Here is a 19,024-nt window from a genome sequence, read left to right as displayed (position 1 = left end):
GACCAGGATTCGAGTGTATTAGAGAGCGCTCTGCCTGGACAACTCGCCACAATGTCTGTGGTCGCGTGCCCCCTGTTGGCACTGGATCAGATTTGTCAGAAAGACGCAGTTGCAGCCAATCGGCCCCGCTGTGCCGCAAGCGAGGGCAATTTGGTGTTTTTTTTTAATTCACACTGCATTTTAAAAGACTTTCAAGTAAAATATGTCAGCACATAATCGTTTTTTAAGCCTTGACTTTGACTCGTCTTTTTCTCATTCATATTATGTTATCACTCCACACATACTTAGAATTTCTTTTAGAAAGTCTTAAGAGATGGCCATCAACAAAACAGATTTAAAATAAACAACAAGCTGTACATTAGCAGGAGAGTAATCTGAAGCTTGGCATGTTGAATTTCAGGTCTACCTGTCCCCCCCCTCAAAATGTCAACATGCAGCAGAAAGAATGTGTCAGTCAGTATGGTATAAGTGTACTTCTTAAGTCGCATATATGACATCATAGGTATAACTGAAAGAGAAGGTCAAATCTCTAGAGTCATGCAGAGCCTAAAGAACGATCTAAAGTTGTAGATTTCAATGAATGCAGTGATTCAAGCCTTTTAAGCTGGGAATAGAAAGAAGAAAAAAAACTCTTCTATGAGCTCAGTGACAAAACAGCTGATTATTATTACCTGTAAGAAGAAGAGATGCTGTGTGATGTCTTGCACTAGCTCCTCTTCAGCGTTTTCAGGGTAAAACTTGGCTAGGAAGTAAAGTGTGATTGGTTCCTCCTTTGGTACCTCCTGATCCAGAACCTATGATAAATAAACCAAAGAAATCCACATTCATACAGCCGGAAAAATGACATTTCCCTTTTCACTTCTGAATTCAACTTTTTGACATGGCTTTTACATTTTCATGACCGTTTCAAAAACAGAACATGATGAGGACCACACACCTTTTTTTCCATCTTGAGCCAAGCAACCGTATCTTTGATGCTGTACTGGAGCCCGAAAAACCAAGTCTCCCTGAGTCCCAGAGTCCGGCACACTTGGTCAAAAAGGTCTTTTCCTTTCCACTTGACCTGAAACACCAGAAACGTTTCGCTCTTATATAAAGTCCCCAGAAAAGAAAAAAAGACGGAAATACTGAATTGATTTACTTTTCTGAACTGATTCTGAAGGAAGCGAGCTGCTGCATACTATCAAAACAGAGAGCTTAATAATTCATTGTAAAATTCACATCATTCACTCACTGCTGATAATGTGTATAAATCTGCATAAGCACTTTATTCTTTTTTAGGTTTAATATTCATACCCATTTATTACCTTCTTGGTCTACTGCATTCTGTCAACATTTCCAGCTTAGACTCAGTCACTGCTTAAAAGCATAATGCATATTTTCCTATTGCAGCTGACGCCTATCAAACACATGTATCCAATATCTTATCATCGCCAACTTCTATCTTAGGATTAGTGACCTGCAAGAACTTGAGTTTCTATCTTGCATGTAAAATAACAACTAGAACCAAGCCACTTTGTCTATACAACCACGTGCCCTTAAATGTTATTTACAAAAAAAACATAATTGATAACAATTACCACCCAGCACAGAAATTAGAAACCAGCATCCAACAATATGCTGCACTGTGTAATTACCACTGCAAACTTTAGAGGGTTCCTCCCCATTAAATACAGATGTGGTGTCTGCAAGGAACTGTACGCCTTTTAGTTGTGGTAAAGCATCAACCAAGTCATATACTTACCCCAAACGGACTAGGAGACAGCTAAAAATATCACATTTATAATGATAACATAATACATCAGTGTTGTATTTATAGTCTATTCACACAGGAATCGTCAAGTTCTGTAGTGTTTTCAGATTTGCCACTGATTCCACTTCAATATGAGACAGATATAAATGAGAATAGTGAAAATCTGTAGAGCAGACTAACCACGCCAATGGAGTCTGTACATTGTTACCTGCTGCCATCTTGTGTAGAAAAATGAAACTCTCATTAGCCTGTCTTCTGTGCAATCTATACTTTCACCTGAATAATATTCTATTACAAATATTTCAGAGATCATTACAGATAACGATCAGACGTCGAATGCGGTTATGTTTGCATTACAAGAAATGGCAATTAATGACACATTCAATATGAGAACTCGCATGCATCTGATGGTGCGTTCAAGGCCAGTGCAATTTTGAAAAACTTAAAGAGTTAACAGAGATAAATGTTCAGTTTCTCAGATACACACCTCGCAGCTGAACTCCATGTCTGACTCCATTGTGCAGATCCTGACGTTAAAGGTCCTGGCTTGTCTTCGCAACAGTGAGTTAAATCCCATTTTTGCTGCTAAGGCACTTGCCATGGTGAATAGTGTTGTAAACTCACTTTTTTTTTTTAAAAAACCAGACAAAGTCGTCAATTCCTACAAACTGTGTGTAGCATCAAAGCATTGTGACAACTTTACCCTGTGGCGTAGATGAGCTGTTGCGGTATAGTTTAGTTGTCAAACGAAAAAAAAGGTAAATGTGATTTCCCAGCACTCTTTACTATCGATGGATAGATGTCCAAGAGGAAGCTCCATGAAAGTTAACGTGGAGGCTACACCGGTTCATGAATATGTCATGCACTTCATTTATTATATGGCAGTCTTTGTAATTTTCACACAACCACATACAGAATTAACAAATACTGAGAGCATGAGCAGATACAAAGTGTCCTGTTGCTGGCTTCCTGCCAACGTAAACTTACATTAAAGTTAACTAGAGACTGAGTGGGCTAACAAAACATATAGAATAATATAAACCATTGTCTGGTGTTAAAGTAATAGCATTACGTGTGTACATCGTAATATCCGTCTCCGCGTCCACAAATGTGTCAGGTCCTCTAAAAGAGCTGAAAACTCTGAAGTTGTTGTACATACACTTTCCTAAGAAAGAAACGCTTGCTAACTGGCTGCTAACCATTTGTTGCCTTGTTATCTCAACTGGGAAGCAATGCTGCATTCACGTTCTGTCCATAATATTGTAATAACACTATTATAAGATTAACTATTTTTTACGATTATTGAAAAATCAAATCGTCTCCGACATAGAACTTACTTCTAGTTTTCGACTATTTTAACTGATGAAGAACCTACGGTGTACCTCTTTTGTAAAGTAATGTAACCTATAACTTAAACTATGAAGTTAAAAAAAAAAAAAATGTTCGCCAAGAACCTGAAGGCAGCATAGCGTCCTTTCCCCCTCATGACTCAACAACCAATCGCACTGCACTACAGCTCCTTAGCCCCGCCCTCAGCTCTGCCCCCTGCGCCATAAAGGGGCGGGGCCCGAGCAATGAGGTAATCGGGGTAAACAGTAAAAATGGCGACGTCGGTAGCCGGAGAGGGGCAACCAAGTCTAAATGGAATTATTTCCAACCCCCAAACTAAAAATCTAACAGACCTGCCAACCGAGTTGCTCGAACACATCTTGTGCTTCCCTGTCCTCAAACATGTCGACATTTGTAACGTTTCCTGCTGCTGCAAGCGGCTACACGACGTGTGCCATGGAAGGGGAAAGGTCTGGGGACACCAGTACAAACTCAGGTGCTGTGATTTTCTTGTGGTATTTCGGAGTTTTGGCATCTGTATGTTTATCAACAAGCTCGGCGTTTCTTTAAATTATTGTAGTTTATAACCCTATGTCGCTCTATGTGTACGTCAGGGTTGGTTGGTTAAGTGCGAACGCAGCGCCTGTCAACCATTGCAATCTGCTGATGCACCAAATGCATCGTTACACCAGGCCAGTGGCGAGCTTCTGCTCTGCACAAGAAGTCTGAGGCTTGAAGAGCTCAGCGTGTAATAAATCTCTCACAGGTTGAAACTTATCCTCCAATTTACACAGAACAGCCAGAAAATGAATCCGTGTGACCTTGAATGTTTCATGTAGCCTGTGAACTACAGGAGAGTGCAGCTCTTGCCAAAGCCTGAGCCCTCCTCCTGGCTGGTTTTGGCTGGGTTTTTTTTTTCTCTCTCTCTCTCTCTCCTGCTTACTATTAAATGTGGAAAGAGAAAACCGTCAGGATTATGAATTGTTTGCATTTACAGCTTGGGGCCATAGGCTGTAAAACTAAAAGGAATCATGTGAGGGAAAAAAATGGCTCGCAGCAGTTGTTGCAGAGACGTCTTGGCATATAGATCTTTTTTTGAATAAAACATGTCTAGTCTGTTTGATGCACACAAACACTGATTTCAAACATATTTTTACTGAGAACATTTTTTTATGCTCATTTCCAATCATATTGCAGTGGCCATAACAGTTAAAATAATCACAGTATGTTTGCAATATGTAACTAATGTACTATTTTTTTTATCGCCTTCATTAACAGATGGCCAAGACTGCAGAGGTTTTACCGCCAGAACGAGTGCTGTGACTGGCTCAGAGAATACAAAACACGCCATAGAGTTGGTATACAAATACAAAGGACTGTGGAGTCAATCTCAAAGAGATTTTTCACTGAAGTTGTAAGTAGTTGGTATAGTAATAATATTATTTATTGGTTATTGTAATAATAACCTGGACATAACATGAAATAGATGTGACAGAATAATAACATTATTGTTTAGTTATTATACACATTTTCTTATAGAGATGTACCATTTGAAAAAAAAAAAAACTATCTGTGTGGTTTAAGTGACCTTTTGTGTGTACTATCTTTTAATGTGTTTGTGGTCTGTGTGTGTGGGAGGGATTCAGTGCAGGAAAATGTGAGCTTTCTATGTTCCAAAACTAACCCCGAGATCTGTAAATCAGCCTTGCGTTGGCCAGGTGCTTGGAGACAGCTTTGCAGAGATTGAGTCACTCGGAATGCCGGAGCACTTCTGTGAAGACGAGCTCCTCTTCATCCTGAACTCAGACAAGAGGTGAGAGCAACATTGTGCCCCCTTGATTAAACCTCCAGTACCGGACTCTCGCCGTGTTTTGCAGTCATCGACAGGATTTGGTGTTAATCTCTGTTAGTGATTATAAGAGCTCATGTTGTGTTGCACGACAGTTAATGATTCTCTCCTCTGTTGTTTTTTGCCATCATTAGGAAAAGCCTGACGCTGAAGTACTATGCAAAGAAAATCCTATACTTCCTGAGACAGCAGAACATCCTGAAGAGTCTGAAGAGCTTCCTGGAGCAGCCTGTGGAGCAGCAATCTGCTTTAGGGGGTGAGAAAGGATTAGACCTCAGGTCAAAACACTCATGTAACACTATGCTATGTTACTGCATAAAGCTCCAGCAACACTTGTAGTTGGAATAAAGTTGATCTTTGTACTACAAAGTGCTGGAGCTTTTTAACCTCTTCAAGCCTTTCACTCTTCATGCACCTTGGTAGTTGGCGAAGTTGTGCCAAAAAAATTCCCACTCTGATACTTCATACACATCTTTTAGGTTTCAGACTGGGGTTTTTTTTGTACAAAGGAAGTGATTTAGAAACCTCACTTTAGCCTCTGGGAAGTTGTTACCAGCACTTTTCCTCTCAAACAATACTTATAATCATGTCAAAAAAAAAAGTAAGCATCAGCCCTGAACACTGTGCATTTTGTGCTCTTAAGTGTTCGTTCTAATGTGTTTCTACAGTCATTTGAAATCACAAGTACATACAAGCAGGTTCATATTATGAATTCCTTTCTCTCGGTCTTGTCCACTCCTCCAGGTGCTGTTCTGGTGGATCAGTATTGTAACCCTCTGACTGATGTAACAGTGAGCAGCATATCGGCCCAGCTGGATGAGATTGCAGACAAAGTGAAGAAGATGCTGAGACTCAAGAACCCCTCTCACCCCAGCCTACGCATCGCTCAAGGTGGGCTGTCAAACCAACGAAACCTTATTGTAAAGGTTTTTTCTTCTTTTTTTGTTGCATATGTTGTATTTTATTTTCTCATCTTTTCAAAAGTTTTTCTCCAAAATGCATCAGCACTACGGTAGATACTTAAAGCCAAAAGGCATGGGGTACTATTCCCAGCACAGTTTGAAAACGATCTATACTAGTACATTTTGGCCTGGGTGGAAAATATGGCTCTTGTGCTGTGTTCCTCTGAAGTGTGATTTCTTGTGTATGACATAGGTGACTGTTTAGTAGTGGAGGACTTTGAGCTCCAGAGGCAGGTGGTGTGTGCGCTGAACTCTGTCTTGTATGAGCAGCTTCAGTTCAAAGGCAACGAGTTTGACTACTACAACCCCCTCAATTCTTACATCCACCAGGTAGATCTTCTTTACAATTCTGTGTGTTCTACAAACTTTTTCAATAATTTACATTATTTCTATTTAAGACATTTACCATTTATTCCTTTCTTTCATTCAGGTGCTACAACGCCGCACAGGCATTCCCATCAGCCTCTCTGTTCTCTACATGACATTAGCCACGAAGCTGGGTGTTCAGCTGGAACCTGTCAACTTCCCCAATCATTTTCTGCTGCGTTGGTGCCAAAAGCCAAGAGGGTAAAACATTTTTTTTAAAGTCTGGGCTGTCTTAGAGCTGAGCTGTTTTTTTTTCTAATAGCTCCTCATTTCAGGAGGAGAAAAGTTCAACTTGAATTATTAGTTAGCAACTATTTCAATAATCTCACTGTTTTATGTCATTGTATCAATTTGATGCACGTTATAGATTGAGATCATAACTGACTGCTGGCATTATTAATCACGCATTCAATTCAATTAAAGGTTATTTTAAAATGAAAGTTTAAGTGACAAAAACAAAAGAGAAATATTAGTGACACTTCCACATTTACATTGTGTCTTATAAGCTCATAATGAACATTTAAAGACCACGACTCCTCCCTCCTAAGATTGAATTTTTAAGTGGTATTCAAACAAGTTCTGCTCTCAGTATCCATAATGATCAAATCCTTTCTCTGATTGTAAAACCAAAATTGTTTCAAACTGAATACAGGGTAGATTTTTTTGTTGCTATAACTCTTTTGATAATGTATTGAGTTTGTATTTTTGGTAAAGGATCAAAAAAGAATATATGTATTTTACATGTTTAATTTAAATGCCCTCTGTTTGCTTGTATTTGTTTGAATTTTGATGCAGTATTTAGTAGTTTTGATGGACAACTGTTGAATATATTCCAATGTTACTGTAATTGAACTCTGCTCCCGCAGGAGTGAGGACATCTATGACTTTGTCTACATCGATGCCTTTGGTAAAGGCAAACAGTTGACAGCCAAGGAGTGTGAGTATCTCATTGGCCACCAGGTGACAGCAGACTACTACAGTGCCATCAGCACCACCGAGGTGCTGCTAAGGATGGTGGGAAACCTGCTGAACATCGGCAAAAGAGGGTGAGAGACACTGCACATCTGACTCTCACAACTTACAACAGTGAATGGTTTAGGCATGGACATGTTGTTGTGTTTTCTAAGAAATGTAATGAATAGAATTTGAATGCATTAAATGGTTGATACAATTAAATGTGTGCATGAATGTAATGCTCTCTTTTAATAACATCATCCGTCCTGTGTTGTTTCTCTCAGGGAGGGGAACGAGAAATCCTACCAGCTGCTGAGAGACTCTCTGGATCTCTACCTCACTATCAATCCAGATAATGTGCAGTACCTGCTGTTGCAGGCTCGCCTCTACTTCCACCTGGGCATCTGGCCAGAAAAGGTCAGATCACACAAAGGCTTTCTTCTTGTGCTCAAATGGGATTCAATTCATGAAGACTTAATAATTACCCAGTACAAGGCACTCACCGTTCAGCCCTCTTAAATTAGCACATTGTGTGTTGATGTAATCCTCTCTCTCTCAGGTGTTGGACATCCTGCAGCACATCCAGGCGTTGGATCCGTCCCAGCATGGGGCCGTGGGTTACCTGGTGCAGCACACGCTGGAGCACATTCAGCACAAGAAACATCCCGTCACACCTGAGGTGAAGAAGCGGAGTGTTCCAGACCACCTGGAGGTCCAGTATTCAGTGGGCCTCATCATGAAACACAAGAGGTAGGTCAGGCTAGCATGCACGACAGTGGTTCTCTTCTCAGTTAATACAACCTTCCTTAAGAATCCTCATAAATCTCTCTTGTTCTGTCTCCTTCATCAGGTCAGGTTACAACTGTGTGATCTACGGCTGGGACCCAAAGTGCACCATGAGCCAGGAGTGGATCACCACCATGAGGGTCCACCAGCTGTCCAATGGGGCCAACCAGCCTTTCTACAACGTCCTCGTCCAGGACGGAACGTGTCGCTATGCAGCACAGGGTTAGTTTGATGATAATATATAAGATATCTCAATGGTTGTCGAATGTGTCTGGTTGTGTGACCACACAGTATAAAAAAAAACATCCCAAATACGGGCAATCATTTATAATTGCATCCTCCAGGCACAATACTGAAATAAATCAAGATACAGAAAATTAAATAATGATTTGTCAGAGTCACAAACTTTAGAATAATGTTTGTTGGAAATGTCACAGAAAACTAGATACAAGTTCACAATCCTAGGAATGCTAGGAACCACTTTTATGGTGCAATAAACTTTATATGTACATTTTTGATTAACCTACATGTCGTCACTCACGGGTAAAATCCTTCCAGTTTTCCCCCATCACACTTCTTTTTTTTTTTACATTTGTATGTTCAAACTTTTTTATTGAATACTACTTAAATATACAACATTTGATAACATTTAGTTTGGGGCTAGGGTATCACATCTTTCAAGTCAAAAAGTTTGCAATGAACTCTGGGTAAGTCCCTCTGGAAAGTCTGCAGAAATATGGACCCTCATAAAATGCATAATTTGTAGTTGCAGAGTCTTCATAAGAGCCCAGGTGTACTTGATGGTTTGAGTGGGACAGCACGAAGCGCTCACACACTTAGTGGAAACACCTCAAACTCTGAGAGTCTGAGAGAGTTTGGAATTTGGCCTCAGTCTACTGATCCTGCTACTTCTGCTTTTATTGAACTCTAATGCATCAGTAAATAACATGTTACACATCATTATAAACTTAGCACCAGTAGTGTATGTTCAATAATAATGGCAGGGAGTGTAATGTATAAAAACAATCCCTTCTTCCTCTCCTCAGTCTAACTTATTTATGTAAACTAGACTTCATCGTCTCTGATCAGTGTCACACTTTTCCATCGTCGTTCCTCAGAGAACCTGGAGCCCCACTCAGCCCCGCTGGAGATCGGCCACCCGGAGGTGGGACGTTACTTCTCAGAGTTCGCCGACACCCACTACGCTGCCAACGAAGAGCTGCAGACACGATACCCCGAGGACATGGTTGAGACTTTGGGCACGGTGCAGGAGCTTTACCACAGACTCACACCTGGCTGTGTGGACCAGGACCAGGCTTCGGCCACAGACCAAAACGACCACCAAGCCATGCCCATGTAGCAAAGCAGTTGTGTCCCAACACCCAGACTAACAAATCACTGCTCATCCATTCTTAATTCACTATCCGACTTGGCTAAGTGGCTGAGAGAGGTTTTTGAGCAAATTACCCAGGAAGCAGTATTTTCAGCAAATGAAGGAAGTATTCACAAATCACCTAAGCCGTGCTCCTGCGCAGGAGTGGAAGGATTTCATTTAATATTTCCATGCTTGGAAAAGTCCAGAAACATGCAGTAAATTTGACTACTGCATCAATATAAATACCACATTGTATTTGTTGTGAAAACAAAGCAGAAACTACGGAATGGCATAGCTAGTTGACAGTATTTTAACAACGATGCAGGACCTTCACATCCCTTCACAAAGCTGAGTTTGGAAAGTGAAAAATAATTTTGAAAATAACTTGAGAATTCACAAATTAAAGAGTCAAGTCGAAGAGTGAGTTCAGAATGGGTGTTCAGGTGCTGTAAATCTATCTCCCTTTACCTGAAACTAACAATACCCTGCACACAGCACTAGACAAACAAGCCCTCAGCATATAGTCCAAAACCCTCAAATACAGTAACAGTGCCACATAAAAGACTATGATGAAAAATCTTTGTATATTTGCTTTTATTCCTCCCATCTTTTAAAGTTCCATGCACTTATAAAGTCCAGCGTTCACAGTTGTAGATAATCTTGTTTTTTTTGTTTTTTTTCTGTATATTTACAAGTGAAACATGTAGGATGTCAAAGCTCTTCAAGGAAAATACTGAAGAACACTGCTGACTTGAAACGGAAATGACCCTAACTTACAAAAAAAAAAATAAAGCGTTTCAAGTTTTTTTTCTAGCTTTTTTCATGACTTATGAGCGCATTGATTCCTTATTGTGATGTAGCATATTGACCCACGATTTACAGCAGGAAACCGGAGACAGGGGCAGGTAATTTCTCCACAGCCTCGGTAAGGATTTAGGACCTTGAGGATGCCAGATGTTTCCAGGGACGCCGGCAGACTAACAGTTGCGTCGACCTGCTGATAGCAGCGCAAGTAGAGAAGGAAAGTAGAGCCGGTTGAAGCAGATTGTGTGTCCTGACAGCGCAGGCAGCAGCAGCAGCAGCGATGGGAGCTTCGCAGACGCGCTCCGCGCACAAGTACCAGGACCTGGTGGACAGGACGGGATGTAAGTAGGGAAAAGTAACAGGGATTTTTTTTTTTTTTTTTTTTTTAAATATGAGGAACTTTAAAACTGCAGATTCAATGCACGAACCTCTTGATGTTAAATCGCTTAGTTTGGAGGCGCACGTGCGGTGGTGTGGAGTAGTTTAAGAGAAATGAAAGACAAACTAGTTCATTGAAATCTTTCCGGATAACACCGGAATATGTTGTTTCTTATGGATAATTAATTGATATTCAAGTCTGACAATAATGCAGTAATTTACAGCCACACATTTTATGAACAAACAGCACCAAAGTTGAGTTTATATCTGTGCTGTGGTTTGGTCCAACTGCTATAAACACTTTGTTGGTCGTACACGGACCATAAACCCTCCCTCCTCTCTATTCTGTTAACTCTTGGATGTGGAACAGTTTGATAAAGAAATGAAACAAAAGTCAGAGTGAAACAGCAGAAGTGTTTATTAAGAAGAGCAGCAGGGTCTTCATGTGAAACTTTTGTAATGCAGACAGAAATGTTTGAATCCCAGACTGAACACAATTTTATTGATATTGTATTGGCGAGACTTTGAACTGTGTCATCACCTTTTATTGTTCCCTCAAGGCGCAGCGTTGACCTTTATTTATCCGTTGGCTTAGTTTGAGGTTTTATGAACATGAATGTTCTGGGGCACTCTGATGAAATGTGTCATTGCATTTAGACACTTTTATTGTTAGAGGAGCACAGAATCTGATGTTTTTTTGTTGATCTGGATAATGTACATTTTGTATTAAATCTGTATCTGGTCCTATAACACAACAGCCCGCTTGTTTCTGCATGCTTAAATCCCCCTCTGAATATTCTTAACCCCATGTTCAGCAACCACTGTTGCTAGTGCAAACATCCACTTGGCAGCCTCTGAGAAAGGGGTAAAAATAAAAAACATACACAGCTGTTTGTGGAAACACTTGAAAATGTCAGATCTATCTTTATATGGGACCAGGCAGGACTATGATGTTTTGATCTTTTGGCACACGGTCACAAGTCTATACAGTTAGTTAATGATTTAAGGAACCCTCCTTAAATGGCATAAAAAAAAGTCAATGCTACTACTGCGCAGAGTGTGATCTTTTCCATTCAACTGAGATCATCCATTATGTTGGGCTTCCATTATAAACAACAGAAGGAGTGCAGGAGGCCGGTTTATGGGTGGGGACTAATAATAGGTGTACACTGTATACTTTAATGTTGTTGTTGTTGTTGTTTGTGTTTCTCTTCTCAGTTTCAGTGGAGCAGATTAAAAACCTTCACAAAAGATTCCGGCACCTGAGTGGAAATGAAGAAACGATAAGGTGAAATATGTTTGTGTCATATCTCTGCTGGACAGGTGAATGTTTGTTTGTTTTTTTTTCTTAAGAAAAACCATTCAGTCACTGCACTGAAGATGAAATACTCCCTGCATGCATGGTGGCTGGAGTGATGAATTGTGGGTATTTCTGGTATCTCTGGCACAGACACAAACAAGCAACATGTGGTGACATGGGCAAATACAATATGTCAATCCACCAGGCACATACTGCACACACACACACACACACACACAACTGGCAAAATGTCAAGCTGGTTGTGATCGATGATTAGTTCCTTCCCTTTAAAAAGAAACAAGGAACAAATGTTGAACATTGCAGGTATTTCTTCGGGCAGTGTTACTGTTCATGTAACTTCCCATAAATAACAGTCAGTGTTGAACATGCTGCACTATGTGCTGTGTACTAAAGGACACTGTTTTTTTTTCACTGCAGTAAGGAAAACTTGGACAGAATACCAGCTCTCGCCAACAATCCAATCAAAAAGCAGATAGTTGACGCTTTCTTCGATAAAAGGTGGGTATAGTTTTACTGCGTCTCATATTATCAATCAATCGTCATTATTTGTATAGCGCCAATTTATAACAAGCGTTATCTCGAGACGCTTCACAAAAGAGCATTATGGGATAAAATGCAGGAAGGATTTCTCCTTTGTATTCCTCACGTTCCTGTCGTCCACACTGTCCACGCCGCTGAGGTGAAGGTCGGAGCAGGCCGTGCATGAATGAGGACGGCGGTGGTTTTGGTGACGAGGCGGACCGATGGTGGTGGCTGGACGTCAGCTGTCTGTCAGTGTCCATGTCGTTCAACTGATAATGTTCAAACAACCTGTTATAATGTAATACTAACACTTTTTAAAACTGAGCCCTTACTATATGATTTGTCTCAAAGTATTTCCAGCATACATCATTCATCAACAGTCAGTCTGGCTTAGCAAGGACATTTCTCAACCTCAAACAGCAGGTCAATATTTATGTTTGATAGAAGATATGGACCTTAGTGTTTCTGTCGATATAACAGAGGGCTTTTTTTTTTGTTTCCTTCTAACAGAGTCAGACTACCTGCTGCCAGTCTGAGTGCAAAGATAAGATGACTGTAATCTAGCTGTGGGTTCACCTAACTTGGTGGTTCACTTTATATTTACCTTACAGGCGGGAGCAGATCCTGACTTTTTTTTTTTTTTTACTGCGTTGGCCCAACTGGGGCACTGACAAACACAAACACATAAAGTGAATGGCATTTATTGACTCTTTCTATTTCCAGTGATCGTATCTACTTAAACTCCTAACATTGAGGTATCCCTTCAAAAAGTACCACAACAGAGTGTCAACATTTAAATCTCCTAAGCTCAATTCTTTAAGGACCAAAAAAGAGGATGGTTGTCACAATTCAAGTACTAACAAAATAAAAGGCACTAGATGCATATGCAACATGGCTAATTGCTGCCATAGACTGTATAAAAACATTGGTGTAGTCATAGGGACATCACCCATTGGTCCTCTAATCCTGATTTTTGAAGCCAAATGATGGTGGTCGTCATATTGAAAATGCTGGCTCAAACAAACTTTTAGTCAACTACCAATAGGCAAAAGCAGGGAGCTGAGTTGGGCCTTAAGTCTCCTGGCTACAACGCACCCTCCTGTCAGTCAACTCAGCCACGCCCCTTCTTATGCATAACTCTTAGCCATCATATTCAAAACCGATATAAGTTATATGAAAATTCATCCCCTGTAAACTGTGCCATTAAAGACATGAGCTATGTAGACCCAAATGTTTATGTCTGCTGTATTAAAATGCACATTTTAATTTGGGTGTGTGTGTGAGACTTCAGGGGCTTTCGGCTCCGAAACAATTCCATTTAATCACATTCATCAGAAAATTCTTGATTGCCTTTAGAAGGCTGGTAATGTGGTTTTCAGTCCACGTCCAACACAAACACAGTGCAGTTTGTTAAAACAAAATGTATTATCCATCATTAACTCAAGTCAATAATAGTTTAGATTTTAAAGCTTTAAAGACACTTTTTAAAAGTTGCATTTCCTCTTACTTTGGAAAGGCTGGCTTAACAGAGTTAACCACAACCAGACTTACAAGCACACTCGTCATGTGCACAATGGGAGGCTGAAGTGAAAGATCAGTAAAACATGTTATCAATTTTTTAGGCCAAAATTTCCCTTTTCCTAAGTCTACACTACAAATTGTTCAGTGAAGATTCCAAGTATTGTGTAAAGTGAGGATTATACTTTACAAAAATGTGTTAGACTGTAAAAAAAAAACAAAAAAAACCCCACATTAGCTGAACTTTGATTTCTTCTGTCTGTCATCCAGAAACCAGCATCAGGATGAGGTGGGCTCCTTCGAGGAGATCGGCTTCGAGCAGTTCCTCATGGTCATGTCCCACTTCCGCCCTCCAACCTTGAAGACGACGGAGGACGAGAAGGAGGCTCTGAGAAAGGAGAAGCTTCGCTGTAAGACACGTCAATTAATTTTGAAACTGAAAAAGATTGGCAGAAATACTTGTTGGTTAAGATCAACACGCTCAGAGATCCAGCTGGGGATTTAGGACCAAGTATTTATCTTCTGTTTCTTCCTTGTTGTGTGTTTCAACAGAAAAATACCAGAAAAATATTCTGCTGATGAGAGGTTTTTTTTTCAAACAACCCTTACATGCCACAAAGAGCAAAGCTGCATGTGTGAGCACTGGATTCATTGCTACATCAGAGAGGTTTAAAAGTGATCACTAAAAGAACAACAGCTTCACAAACCCAACAAGATAATTTCAGCCATCAATCTGGAATCTAAATTCAGTCAAAGATGGTATTGTTACATACGATCATAAGAACCTTCAACTTAAGTTTAAGAGCTCTACCTTCTTCCCCTCAGCCTTCTTTGCGAGATTTGTTTCCTCCTGCATTTCCCAGAATGACTTTGACAAACTCCAGAGGAAGAGAGTCAATTGAGGCTGATGGAAATCTTCTGTTAGCAGGGCTGGATTTAAAACAGTATCTGTCTGGGGAACGTGCCCCCTAAGGGACCTCGAAGGTAGTTGGTAAAACAAATTCTAAGCACAAAATCATCATAAATGTATTCATAAGTAAAACTATAAAGGTCTTGGAAGGGGGCCTGCATGGCATCTTGTTCATGAGGCCTTGTTGTGGCGAGGAATCTAACTCAAGACTTGTTAAGACTCTGGCCACACTGAACAACACGTCTCTTGTTATTCAAATTGAAGCATATTTACTGAAGCAGCATGAGGCTATTGTTTCTGTTGCGTTTAGATAATATTAAGGTGTGTCCTAAAAAGCTGTAGATGATATTCAAACAAGTTGGATTGCTTTGTTTTAGTCATGCAGAGAGCTTTACTGAACCTGTACAGTATCATAATCTGTATAAAGTTCAGGTCTGCTCTTGAGAGCCGACAATGGACAAAAGTTATAACAGGACAAACTCCCCTCACTCCCACAGAAACAGGAAATGTGTACAAACAGGATTTTTTTGCCTCTCAAATAACAAGATGTCCACATGAATATCATTCAGCAGACTTATTAAAAACCCTCCACTATATAAGTCTCTGTTTACATAAAACACATCACAGTCAAAAAAATACTGGTTGTGTTTTCAAGACTAGAAAATTGTCATTTAAAACCTGATTAAGATGAAACGTTTTGATTTTGAGATTTGTATGATACTAATATTTTGATATTATTTAAAGGCAATATGTATGTAGCCCGTCCTATAATGAACAATAAAAAGTGTTGCACCTGTGCAGTAAGCCAGTACCTGTGCAGTATTGGAGGTTTTGAAAAGCACTCAATGTAGCAGAGCCTCCATGCGAGCGTGCAAACTGAGTGGAAGTGACGGGAGAGGATGAAAGGGAGAGGTTTACGAAAAGGCCTCTTTCTGTCGTCAGCACTTCTACCGAAGAGACCTGAAATTAAACTCGGGAATTTTTGGTGAAAATAAAAGTTTAAATACCCAGTGATGTGAAATAATCCTATAATTTATAAAAGAAAAAGGATTAGGCTCTTAGGAGCCCCTGCCTTATTAGTTATTCTACTCTTTTATCTCTGCATCTTTCTAAACATTCCTCTAATCACGACTTCCTCTGCTCTGTCACTAACATCCTGCCCTGTTTGAAATGATGAGAGAAAGGTCCTTAGAAATCAGACCTACCACTAAAGCCTTCTGTTCTTTCTCTCTAGTCCTGTTCAACATGCACGACACAGACAATGATGGCACCATCACCCTGGAGGAGTACAGGAAGGTAGGAAAACGTTAACATGCAATTTTCATTTCAAGTGCATGTCTTTTGTGTAACCATGTTATGTCTTAGATGCTGTAAATCTTTTTTTTTTTTTTGTTCATTTATGTAAATTGTCTATTATTTTTAGTTATTGAAGAAATGTTGTGGAATGTTTGTGTCGTGTGAAAATAATAATATATAATATGAATTTGTAAAATGTATTGTCACAATATAAACTGCGGACCTGCAGGAAGAATAGCTTCTCGCTAGGATCCAAATAAAACAAACAAACAAAACAAACAGTAAATGAGGGGGTTTTCAGACTTGACTATACGGTGACGGTGGATAGAGATCAGGTAGAGAGATAGTAAGGAACGTCATGCGCGAAAGGAGCCACAGGTCGCACCTGAGCCGCTCGCCTAGAGGACTGAAGTCTCTGCACGTGGGCTGCGGGATTTAAACCACTAGGCCAGTGGTTCTCAACTAGTCTAGCCTCGGGACCCACCACCAACTCCTCCCTGAAAAAAAAGCGAACCAAATTTTGGATATTTTTTAAACCAATCAGATTTATTTAATGCAAAATGGTGCAGTTTGCAGCTTCCATCAAATGTTTTTTTTTACCTCAGACGGTGCAAAACATCTGATTAAAAGGAACACGTTTTGAAAAGCGCTAGACAGACTGTTTGATACCAGGTTTTTTTCAGTCACATGCTCGTGACCCACTGATGACACTTCCGCGACCCCCATTTTGGGTCCCGCCCCACCCGTTGAGAACCACTGCACTAGGCCACCAGCGCCCCGACTAGTTATTATTTTAGATGAACCTTTCTAATCGTACGATCCATATCATTTTTCATTTACACATAAACTGACCATTTGTTCTGGCCAATCTAAATTGTATCAGGATAATTTGAAAAATACTAATAAACGCATGTCAATAATCTTATTGTCTTATTATAAATGCAATCCTATATATTTGACTGCTTTTCTAACTGATGATTTTGCTGAGGTTGAGGTATGCTGCAGCTGTTCTGCACTATGTAAGGTCTCAAACTCCAGATACAATCACAATGAGGAGGTTCATGTTGTCACACCTGAACAGGTGTAAACAGTATTTTGCACAGTGAATCAGACAGTCTGTGAACGACCATACATAGACATCATTAGCCTAAATGAGTGCAGTGGAGCTTGCAATTAAAGCACAGCAGACTCTGACAGACTGTGATTATCTGTCTTATAAATATATCATTAGAATAAGAATATAAGCGGTGCATTTGTGAAACTGAGAACTGTTGTTAACTGCTCAACAACATTCAAAAAATAGCCTTTCAGTGTTCAGATGATCTAATGACATTTTGTACTCACTCAGACACAGCACAGTAATTAGTAGTGTGGACCTTTATAATTTGAAATTAAGCAAAGTTGGCAAAGAATATCTGCATCGGCAAATGGCCAAAATGAGTTGGAAAATATCTGCAGATTGGATATCATGAAAAATCCAATACCGTTTAAAAAACTTTATTTCACCTTTACAAAGACCTAAAGATGAATCAAGACTTAATTTCTAACTGATTAATTGATTTAGCACTTGCTTTGTTTGCCTGAAGTCATCAAAGAGTTGAAAAATCTGAACATATGTACGCTGTACATGCACAGTTCACTAATACCAATACTTTTGAGTTTTGATTATTACCCCTCTTGCTGTCGACCTCCTGTAGCTTTGACGTTTCCTCGACTCTGATAAGCGTAATAAGACTTGAATCCTTTTTCCCGTCCAAGGTGGTGGAGGAGCTTCTGTCTAAAAGCGGCGCCATGGGCCTGGAAGCTGCCAAAGCTATAGCAGATGCTGCCATGTTGGAAGTGGCGAGCACAAACGTTCCCCACATGGTAATGGATCCAAGCAGAACTAAAACTGTTACGATAAAAAAATTCTCACATCTCTGCTGCACAGTAACCGATGAATCTGTCTCTCTGTCATTGCAGGCTCCAGATGATTTCTATGAAGGAATTACATTTGAGCATTTTGAGCAGGTTTGCACTTTTAACAACTTTTTTGGTCGACCTCTTCAAAAAAAACATAAACTTTTTTTTTTTTTTCTTCATCTCTTACTTAAAACATGTTGTTCTCTTCCATCAGATCTTAAAAGGACTAGAAATGGAGTCTAGGATGCACATTCGCTTTCTGGATGTAGATACCACGACAATGCGCTGTGGGAAATCGACCTCTTGAAGGAGCTGCTCTTGTAAAAAGATGTTTACGTTGCTGCTGTTTTTAGCAGAAACTCTCCAGCCCTTAAACGGATCAAAACCAAACACAAATATGCACTAATATATTTTTAGACGGAGGAAAACAATCATTAATCTAATACTGTAATGATATTTTTATACTAATAAGGGCTGTAATCTCCTCATACAGTGGACCTTTTGGCAAGATGGTGCTCAGTGAAGGAGTTGGTGTCCCATGTTTCAAACACATCTATTTCTCATTTAATCAGGTTTCAAACTAACACACTACCTCTCCGATTTCTCCTCCTTTTCTACAAAACTTAATAAGTAACCAGCTTGTTTTGTGAAAGATTCTTCATACTCTAGTGAAGAGGTTCACGATTCACATGCAGCCAGTCATCGTCAGTGGCAGCTCTGGCATTCATGGGTCATCTGTTATGGCCGACGTCCAGAGTGGAGACTGGGGCGCATACCATTCCTCTGCAGCTCCGGAATAGTTGCAAGGTTTACTTCACTGTTCCTCTGAGACTCAAAACGGTCAACTGTTGTTCTGGCAACAAAAAAAAAAATTTTCCCATCATTTTTCAGCACTATCTGGGGAATTTAAACACTGCATCTTCCTTTACACTAATTTCTGTTTTGCACTGAATTGTTTAAAGTAATAAAATAAATAGACATGATTTAAAGAGCAGACGT

General features: G+C 39.9%; 3 protein-coding genes across 3 annotated transcripts in view; 2 read left to right on the top strand and 1 right to left on the bottom strand.

Moving 5' to 3' along the window:
* nf2a (NF2, moesin-ezrin-radixin like (MERLIN) tumor suppressor a) overlaps positions 1–3,099 on the bottom strand; it is a 30,858-nt gene extending 27,759 nt beyond the window's left edge. Inside the window, exons 1-3 of the mRNA XM_061038408.1 lie at positions 2,241–3,099; positions 938–1,063; positions 672–794 (exon numbers count right to left, since the gene is read on the bottom strand). Of these exons, the coding sequence (XP_060894391.1) occupies positions 672–794; positions 938–1,063; positions 2,241–2,354 (363 nt within the window). The 5' untranslated portion in view covers positions 2,355–3,099. The remainder of the gene's footprint in view (positions 1–671; positions 795–937; positions 1,064–2,240) is intronic.
* A 225-nt stretch (positions 3,100–3,324) lies between these two features.
* fbxo21 (F-box protein 21) lies at positions 3,325–10,180 on the top strand. Its single transcript, XM_061038407.1, has 12 exons — positions 3,325–3,578; positions 4,361–4,496; positions 4,786–4,895; positions 5,066–5,187; positions 5,676–5,822; positions 6,087–6,223; positions 6,324–6,460; positions 7,126–7,305; positions 7,498–7,630; positions 7,773–7,963; positions 8,064–8,221; positions 9,118–10,180. The coding sequence occupies exons 1-12, from the start codon at positions 3,355–3,357 to the stop codon at positions 9,357–9,359; spliced, it is 1,917 nt and encodes a 638-aa protein (XP_060894390.1). The 5' UTR covers positions 3,325–3,354; the 3' UTR covers positions 9,360–10,180.
* Positions 10,181–10,301: 121 nt separating this feature from the next.
* On the top strand, positions 10,302–19,019 carry tesca (tescalcin a). Its single transcript, XM_061038409.1, has 8 exons — positions 10,302–10,519; positions 11,775–11,844; positions 12,295–12,375; positions 14,188–14,327; positions 16,062–16,123; positions 17,882–17,989; positions 18,086–18,133; positions 18,240–19,019. Exons 1-8 carry the CDS (start codon positions 10,459–10,461, stop codon positions 18,330–18,332), a joined length of 663 nt encoding a protein of 220 aa, XP_060894392.1. The 5' UTR covers positions 10,302–10,458; the 3' UTR covers positions 18,333–19,019.
* Positions 19,020–19,024: the final 5 nt, after the last annotated feature.

The sequence above is a fragment of the Labrus mixtus genome, chromosome 5 (genome assembly GCF_963584025.1).
Source record: "Labrus mixtus chromosome 5, fLabMix1.1, whole genome shotgun sequence".
Classification (NCBI taxonomy): domain Eukaryota; kingdom Metazoa; phylum Chordata; class Actinopteri; order Labriformes; family Labridae; genus Labrus; species Labrus mixtus.
Note: the sequence above shows the minus strand (reverse complement) of the source record. Positions and strands in the feature narration are given on the sequence as shown.

Bases quoted from the DNA above. Each gene is read 5' to 3' on its own strand.
- fbxo21 (XM_061038407.1), top strand. From the start codon at position 3,355: ATGGCGACGTCGGTAGCCGGAGAGGGGCAACCAAGTCTAAATGGAATT. The intron at 3,579-4,360 runs GTGCTGTGATTT...CTTCATTAACAG, and splicing joins GGACACCAGTACAAACTCAG to ATGGCCAAGACTGCAGAGGT. The intron at 4,896-5,065 runs GTGAGAGCAACA...TGCCATCATTAG, and splicing joins ATCCTGAACTCAGACAAGAG to GAAAAGCCTGACGCTGAAGT.
- tesca (XM_061038409.1), top strand. From the start codon at position 10,459: ATGGGAGCTTCGCAGACGCGCTCCGCGCACAAGTACCAGGACCTGGTG. The intron at 10,520-11,774 runs GTAAGTAGGGAA...TTCTCTTCTCAG, and splicing joins CCTGGTGGACAGGACGGGAT to TTTCAGTGGAGCAGATTAAA. The intron at 17,990-18,085 runs GTAATGGATCCA...CTGTCATTGCAG, and splicing joins GCACAAACGTTCCCCACATG to GCTCCAGATGATTTCTATGA.